This window comes from Sander lucioperca, chromosome 2, assembly GCF_008315115.2.
Source record: "Sander lucioperca isolate FBNREF2018 chromosome 2, SLUC_FBN_1.2, whole genome shotgun sequence".
NCBI lineage: Eukaryota > Metazoa > Chordata > Actinopteri > Perciformes > Percidae > Sander > Sander lucioperca.
Window position 1 is genome coordinate 36,317,285 of NC_050174.1, and position 8,379 is coordinate 36,325,663.

At 43.5% G+C, this 8,379-nt stretch overlaps 1 protein-coding gene across 5 annotated transcripts in view; it reads right to left on the reverse strand.

The window, feature by feature from the left end:
- Nucleotides 1-8,379, reverse strand: part of adgrv1 (adhesion G protein-coupled receptor V1) — a 170,583-nt gene that overhangs the window by 78,467 nt on the left and 83,737 nt on the right. For all 5 annotated transcript variants that reach the window (XM_035996730.1, XM_031305029.2, XM_031305028.2 and 2 more), the window contains 10 exons: nucleotides 7,834-8,032; nucleotides 6,572-6,791; nucleotides 6,208-6,447; nucleotides 4,804-4,953; nucleotides 4,456-4,676; nucleotides 4,073-4,352; nucleotides 3,794-3,937; nucleotides 2,043-2,214; nucleotides 1,523-1,664; nucleotides 316-884 (listed from right to left, as the gene is read on the reverse strand). In XM_035996730.1, coding sequence (XP_035852623.1) covers nucleotides 316-884; nucleotides 1,523-1,664; nucleotides 2,043-2,214; nucleotides 3,794-3,937; nucleotides 4,073-4,352; nucleotides 4,456-4,676; nucleotides 4,804-4,953; nucleotides 6,208-6,447; nucleotides 6,572-6,791; nucleotides 7,834-8,032 — 2,337 coding nt within the window. The remainder of the gene's footprint in view (nucleotides 1-315; nucleotides 885-1,522; nucleotides 1,665-2,042; nucleotides 2,215-3,793; nucleotides 3,938-4,072; nucleotides 4,353-4,455; nucleotides 4,677-4,803; nucleotides 4,954-6,207; nucleotides 6,448-6,571; nucleotides 6,792-7,833; nucleotides 8,033-8,379) is intronic.

The window sequence follows — 8,379 nt, forward strand, 5'->3', positions numbered from 1 at the left end:
TTTTAAGATTATGGGCATTTCTGCCTTTAATGATAGGACAGCTCAGATATGAAAGGGAAGAGAGAGGGGGAAGACATGCAGGAAACTGTCACAGGTCGGACTCGAACCCTGGACTTTTTGCATCAAGGAATTAACCTCAATATATGTGTGCCTGCTCTACCAACTGAGCTAACCGGCCACAATTCCCTAGAGCTGATAGGCTTACTTAGCTTTTTTTCAACTTATTTAGCAAAGGCTTGAATGTAACGGACGTTCATTGATAAAAAATGGTTGCGCACTATAGCTTTAAATCAGTGCTACAAAACAAACACCCACCTCCGTATGCGTGGACCCGAACCCTCACAGCCCCATCCACACTGTCGGACCTGCGCACCCTCAGAACCACCCGCCGCTCCTGTTGGCTCTCCTCATCCCTGTCTTCAGGTATCTGGACCAGTCCGGGCCCAATACTCAGCACTCCTCCAGTCACATCGCTAGCTAGGATGGTGACAGCGGCCACACTGTGCCGACGGTTGATGCGAGGAGAGGTATCTGCCCAAGCTAAGTCTGGAGCAAGGACTTCAACATCTGTAAGGTTGACGTGAAAGTACTCATCGGCCTCTGAAAGGGAGTCGTCAAGAATTGAAAGGCGGAAGGAGGCGTTGGTTTGGCGAGGCGAGTCAAAGATTAAATGGCCGTCTGGCACTGCAATAAAGTCCTCTCCTGCTGCTGCGCTGCCTGCTACTGTTGTATAGGCCAGGCGGGTGCTGTTGCTACGAGAACCGTAGAGTCTCTGAACATAAAGTGTTATAGTCTGGATGTCCTCTGCAATGACCAGCTGGCGAGAATCGGGGGCAAACTGGTAGATTCCCAATGGCTCCACTTCTGCCACAGTAAATCCTGACCTGTGGAGGGAGACAGACATCAGAGTGAGGCTACATTTTAAATATAGTAGACAAATATGTGAACTGTATTTTAGTCTGGATCAACAGAAGTACATTTCCAGGATAAAGCCTGACATTTGGTGTGTTCACGCACCTTCGAGCTACCAAGCTACATGCTAAAAAATGGCAATTTTTGACGACTATTTAGAGGCAGGCCTGCTTGGTTCTTTCAGTGAATAATTGTAAAGATTTAAAAAGAATATGTTCCCGATATTTCCTCTCTAACTGGGATGTTTTGGGACCGATTGGTTGGATTGCTGTGGATGAAGTAGACACGGTAATACACTAAGAGAAAGAGAAATGCAAACAACCCAGATCGTTTTTTTCTCCTATCCCAGAATGTATGTGTGGTGTAGACAGACCTTACTCCACAGCGCTGTGGAGATAGCTCTGGCAATGTTAATGGTAATGTTAGAAAATCGCCTCCTCTGGTGTTGGAATAATAAGCAAAGGAAATTGAAGGAGTACATACTAAAAATGGGAGCATAATGAACACAGATGATCTGTAGAATAAAAAGTAATTACTGGAACTCGCAGCAGCTTTCCAAGTTAACATGTATCTACTCTACCACAACTTCAGACCGCTGTGAAACCATTACCTGAGCTTGACAGGACTGGCTGTAGAAGTGCTGGAGGAAGCAGCAGTGAGGTGTATAGCATAGGAAGCCAGCTCAGATGGATCAGCGACGGCTGTCAGAGATATGGCTTTGGTCTCCTCTCCATGGGCCAGGGTCAGTGAGCCTGAATATGAGGAAAGGAGCACATTACCAACATTAAGAATGCAGGCTGTCATTAGTCCATGTTGGTGTTTGGTATCTGCCTGAACACCAGATTGCAAGTCTGTGGTCTACAGAGTATATATTTGGTTTGATTGGTTATCCTGTTAGAGATAAAAAGCTCAGATTGGTTCACTGCCGTCCAGGTATAACTACATTTGTATTTATGATTAACCAAACGGAAAGTCGTACAGTACATTACTCGACATTTAAAATATGCAAAAAGTATTAAACGACTGATTGTTCAATAATACTTAATAATGCAAGCCGTTTGAGACAATGTGTGAGTCTACACGGCTATAATTCAGCTTTTCAGAGATCATTCCCTCCCTGGGTGTTTTACCTGAGCTTGGGGTGATAGCTCCCAGTCTGAGCCCCGGTGGAGCCCGTCCTGAAGGATACCCAGCTTTCCACTGCACGCTGATGTCCCCAAACAGCCCCTTTCGTGTCACCTTTGCTTCACATGTTCCTGCTTCAATACTTGAAACCTGCAGAGCCAGGGAGGCGAAGCCGACCTGCACAACGTATGTGAGAGAAGACAGTTAATAATGCTGTTATATTGTTGCCTCCTTTACCATTAAACCTGATAAATGAATACATTTAAAATACTTAATGTTTACTGCTGTCTTTTACAGGAAGGCTATGCATAAATAAATAAAATTAAAGAGGGGTGTAAAACATATCCGTATGGCATAATATTATGTCGCACATTGAAAGTTAATAGTTTTGAAGTCTTTTTTTGTGTTGCGCACAAGGTTTGTCATGAAACAGCAAGCTAAATGAGTTAGCTCTGCTGTGTTACATGGACCTTTCAAATGTCTTGACAAGAAACAGGTGAGTGCAAACATAGCAGTCAGAGACTCCCCACTAACTCTGTTACAGCAGTTATATTAAGTTTAAAAGACATTGAAGTGAGAGGCAGGAGACTCCAGAGACATAGGGTGTGATAGGTCTTAGTTTGTTTTCTGATGGCCGAGAATGAATTAAACCGGATGTTTATTAATCAACAAAGAGATCTCCAGCAGAGATATGCAAAGTGACACAGTGCGACTGCCTGTCGCGGGTACTGAAAATGGCAAATTGCATTTTCCGTGTCATACATATGCATTCACGGGAGGGTCAAGGGGGAAAGTGGGAGTTTCCCATAAAGAGATGGGAGGGGAGGCGTAAAGTGCGCTTAATTATGTATTCCGCGGTATGTACAAAAAACGCCCTTGAAAGCGTGCCTCTATTTCACGGTGAAAATTCTACAAGCTGAAAAGATTTTTGCCACAAGGATCAGACTTTTTCAGTTGAGTGAACACAAAATCATTAAGCGTTACAGATTAAGCAGCCATGCAGTATTACAGTTACTGGAAGAAATCAAAGATGACATCGAATCTCCGACTCAGCGTTCACATTCCATTCCAGCAGTTGTTATACTCCTCGCTACATTACAAATATTGGCATCAGGATCATTTCAAACAGTCATAGCATCAGCAGTGGGAATGTCGCAGTCTGCACTCAGCCGTATCATAGCACCAGTAATTAACGCTTTGCTACAGCGCAATTTACGGTATAGTGGGTGGAGAAAGGCCCTGATTACCCGATGAACTGCAGGTTTGGTAAATACGACGTAAGCTGAAGTATCACAGCGTGCACTTTCTGCGGGTTGGCCATGGCGCTGATAACGCTACATTCGCAAGTGTACGTACATCTGGCCCAGTGAGTATATAGCACCAGAAAAAAACACACACCCTAGTAGGGCTGCAACTAACAATTATTTTCACTGTCGATTAATCTGTTGATTGTTTTCTCGATTATAAATTGTCTGGTCAATAAAATGTCAGAAAATGGTGAAAAATGTTGATCAAGGGTTTCCCAAAGCCCAAGATAACGTCCTCAATAATGTCTTGTTATGTCTACAACTCAAAGATATTCAGTTTACTGCCACAGAGGAGTGAAGAAACTAGCTGGAACCAGAGGATTTCTACCTAGTGAAATGTCTTTGTGCAACAAGGTAGCAAGTCTTGCATCGTGAGTGCCCTGCAGAGGCGACACTTAAAAAAAAACAACATATATCGACAAACAAAAACACCCAACACCACAAATCACCTCTGAGCTGGCAGCTTCCTCGGGCACAGTCACCGTAGCAACGTTAGCCTCATGAAGGAGGCGAGGCGGAGGGCCGAGGATAGGACTGACTAGTCTGACATCAGTCAGCTCTGCCGTGAAGCTCTCACCCACTGTCAAAAACACCTACAGAGAGAAAATCAGGAAAACAAGTTAAACTGGTGCTTAAAAACAACATAAACTATAGTATTTAAAAAAAAGGTTTCTCTGTAACCATTAAAAAAAGTCTTACTTTGCTGCACAAGCATAATCATCTCTTACCTGACTGCTGATGGGCACAGTGATAGAACTGAAGCTCTGTCCCTCTCTAAAGAACAGCCGTCCTTTAGCTTGTCCTCCCAGTATCACCTCGATGTCCATCACTTCATCTATCCCTCCGCTGATCCTATAGCCCACGCTAGTATTGCCGAACAGCCCGGCAAGCCGTGTCACATTCAAAACCAGAGCTCTGGCGAACTCAGACTCTGATCTTACTACCAGAATGAACTGTTGTTTAGGGTTCATGGAAAAGACACCGTGCGGCTCATCGTTAGCACGCACCCTAAGGGTCAGAGAGGAAGATTCAGTTCAAGTTAATTCCGTTAAAGACTTTATACCTGAAAGTCAATATATGTTATTGATATTACAGAACCGTCATGACAAACCTGATGCGCGTCCTGATGAGGTTTGGGTTGGCATCCAGAGTAGCACCACCCTCCACAGCCTTGAGCTGGACAACGTAGATCTCCTCCAGCTCTGGTACTGTGTCAGGCATCAGGCGGAGGACAATTTCCGCCTCCCTTCGGCCTTCCGGGATCATCACGGAGCCAGCTAAGGCTAGGAAGTCCCCTGTTATATCTGAGTCACTCTGTATCTGCCAATGCACCTGGTTTGAGAGAATGCAGGGTTGTGTTAACACTTTTAACAGTGGCCACAAAGAACTTAATCCAGCTAGTTTAAGCACTGATATTGGATAGGATTGATAGAATAAATGTATACTGATGTAATCTTACCGTGATGTTACCCATGACACCCTCTCTGCGTGTAATGAACAGGGAAATGTTGAAGGGGCCCTCTGCTTCTGTGGATTCATTGTAGACGCGCTCTCGGAGAGCATCCTCAGTAAACTGGACTATACCATTTGGGTCACCAAACTTCCCTATCTGGGAGAGAAAAACACATTAGGATAGAATAGGGGTGAGAAGGGCTCTAATGGTACGTGTCCATTGTCAGCGTCATTTTCACCTTTCCCATTCATTTCTATGGGAACCGCCGTGCAATGCATTCTGGTGGCACCGCGGGGACTTTGGAGAAGCGGGGCGTCGAGTTGCCGCTCCACATTTGCATAAAGTTGAATCCAGGCAACTTCATGCAAATGAGGAGCGGCCGGCTTGGCTTGACGCCTCTCAAAAGCTGACGAAAATCTTTCAAACTGACCGTTGTCGATCTGAATTCTGAAATGAAGACAGATTCAGCAACTGCACGGCCTATTTCTCGCTTAAAATGTTTTCAGAAACATGTTTTAGTGAACTATTTTCGTAAAATAAGCGATCGTATTCCAAACGAGCCGCCATTATGGTCCGCTTTGAAATCGGGGAGCAGACAGTCCCACGTGACGCGTTTGTCCAATCAGGTGCAGCCATCGGGCTTGTATGAGGCTGCAGCCTGTTTTCTTTGCTTGTCAGTGGTCAGTGAAAAGAAACTGATAACTGCTGGTGGCGAGCCCACTAGCTTGCAATGCTGGCAAGCAGGGCGATCCCCTCTGTGAAAACAACGCCTATATGGACACGTACCATAAGGATTACATCCCATTAAACCTAGGGGTTAATAACACGTGTACCGAGTCGACCGTTCTCTGGGATTTGTTTTCATGCTAAGCGACTGCGACCGCTAATTAGCTTATAACGCTAGTCGTCGGGGCACGGGTAAAGTAAAAAGAAATTGAACGCCGTGTAACCAGTAACCAGTAACATAGCTCAAGCACGGCTTTCATGGTTCGACTGGTCGTGAATGCTTTCCCAAGATGGCGCCTGCCTGTATACGTGAACAATACAGTCTTTATAAACTATCTTTTTAATAAACTGTCTGTACACTTACAAAGTTCTCAATGCTTCGGTTTACATGTACGGACCCTCATTATGCTACCGTGGAAGTGTGGTGCTATGTTGAGCCTTGTTAGTGGTATAGAAATAGTGATTTCTTGTTACTTTACCCGTGCCCCGACAACTAGCGTTATAAGCTAATTAGCAGTTTGCGATAAAACTGGTCACATTCGATTAGCGTGAAAACAAATCCCAGAGAACAGTCGACTCGGTACACATGTGTTATTAACCCCTAGGTTCATTTTGCGCCGGATTTGTCCTTTAACTGATTCATGATGGTGAAATCAAGCTTGTAGGCATTATACAATGAAGTACCTTTAGTGTTATGGCCCCAGCCTGAGGATGGACATCCACCTCTCCAGACACGACGCTGAGCTCTATAACAAACGTCTCTTCCACCTCCACTTCCCCATGGGGGAGAATCAGCAGCTCTATGTTGCGTGTACTTTCCTCTCCATCCCTGAAGAAGAAGGAGCCGTTCACAGGCTCTCTAATGTCTGTATTGGATGGAGGAAGGACCTCTCTGCTGTTAGGGCCACGGATGATCCAAGCAACCTGTCCAAAGGTAAAACCAGTTGGAATTAGTTGATGCCCGTGAAGAAAAAGTATCTTTGAGTAAACTGCAAGCAACCATTGCTGAGAGAACTGAAGTGATGTCTTTTTCTTTTGTTGCTCATACCGTTGCATTGCCCACCAGGCCTCCTGCTCTCTCCAAAACAAGGCTGAGTTTGAGAGTGGAGTTAGGATTGACCAAAGCGATTAGGCTCTCGTTGAGGAAACGGACCACCCCACTTGGAGAGTCACTCTTGGCGATGGTTACCCGAGCCACTTTTGGAGAGCCAAGAACTGCTCCCCCTGTAGCTCCGACCAGCAGGACCTCAAATATCTCTGCAGATTCACTGGGGGGAGATCATTTCAGTGTTGGAATAAAAGAAGAAGAGACAACACCTTTCTAGAAATTGTGGCAGCTTTATCTAAAGTATGTAGGTGAAGTGGTGCTCATAAATTGATGAACCCATGCTAAAGTTGAGTAAAAAAAGGAATAAAAAAATCATCTTTTGGAAATTGATCTTATCTTAAAAGAAATTAGGAAAAATCTTTGTGAATGCACTATTTATATTAAATAAATAAATGTTCTTCCTTAAAATACAGGGGGCATAAGTAAGTACAACCCTATGTTAAATCCCCATAGAGGCAGGGAGATTTTTATTTTTAAAGGCCAGTTATTTCATGGATCCAGGATACTATGCATCCTGATAAAGTTCTCTTGGCCCCCACATCATCACATACCCTTCACCATACCTAGAGATTGGCATGGGGTACTTTCCATAAGATCATCTCTCAATGCAAATCAAACCAGCTATTAGGCTAACTGAAATAAAACCATGCCAATCTCTAGGTATGGTCAGTCTATTGTTGTTCAGTCTATCATCATCATCATCATTATCATCATCATCATCATCATCATCATCATCATCATCATCATCAGTCTATGCACTAACTTCTTATTCTTTTATTTTTTATTAATTATAATTTCTTTATTAAAAAAATATTAAAATATTTATTTATTTTTTATTATTTATTATTTTATGTATTTATTTATTGTAGATATTATTATTATTATTATTATTATTATTCTGAGGCAAGGGAATGGGGTATCTTTGCTGTTTTGTGTTCCATAATCTCAAAATAAAGTATTAAAAAATAGAATCAAATAATGTCTTCACTCATTACAGTCTTGAATTTTTTAAGCTATTGAATTGTGTGACCTGCTGAGTTCCTGGTGATTTATCTGCTAGTTTTTTCTCTACAAATCAACCTGTGCTATCCAAGTTAAGATTCAGTACATTGATGTAGCTGGCCCAGAAATATAAAAAAATAAACATTTTGGGGATTAAGCTAGACATTTATTTCAATTCTTTTTTTAATGTCTTCTCTCACCTGTCCAGGTCATCTATAATAGTGACATTGATGTAGCTGGTATTCTGGCCGTGGACAAACGTCACTGAGCCATTGTTCAGGATGTAGTCGAAGGCAGGGGTTGCACTCAGGCCTCTGGAAGTGAACTGAGCTGAGACCAGTCCATAGGAGCCCACTCTCCTCACCACTGGGATCAACACAGTACCCACATGCTCTTCAACTGTGAGAAAGAAAGAAGATTTTACATATAGTAAATCATCAGATTTGAACACTTTGCGATCACAACAAGTCATTGCGGCCATCCAAACAACCAGGTGGAGGTACAAACGTCGGGGGGGCTTTGCTCTTTTGCAGTTGCTTCTTCTTCATCTTCTAACCGTACACATACTGGGAACTATATTCTCAGAAGGCGAAGCACTGCTACTTCTGCTACTTGGGCGGAGTGATTTGTGAGTAACAACGGTGCTTTTCAGGTGTTGCGCTAATCACTCCGCCCAAGTAGCAGTGCTTCGCCTTCTGAGAATATAGTTCCCAGTATGTATACAGTTAGAAGATGGCTGTGTCTCG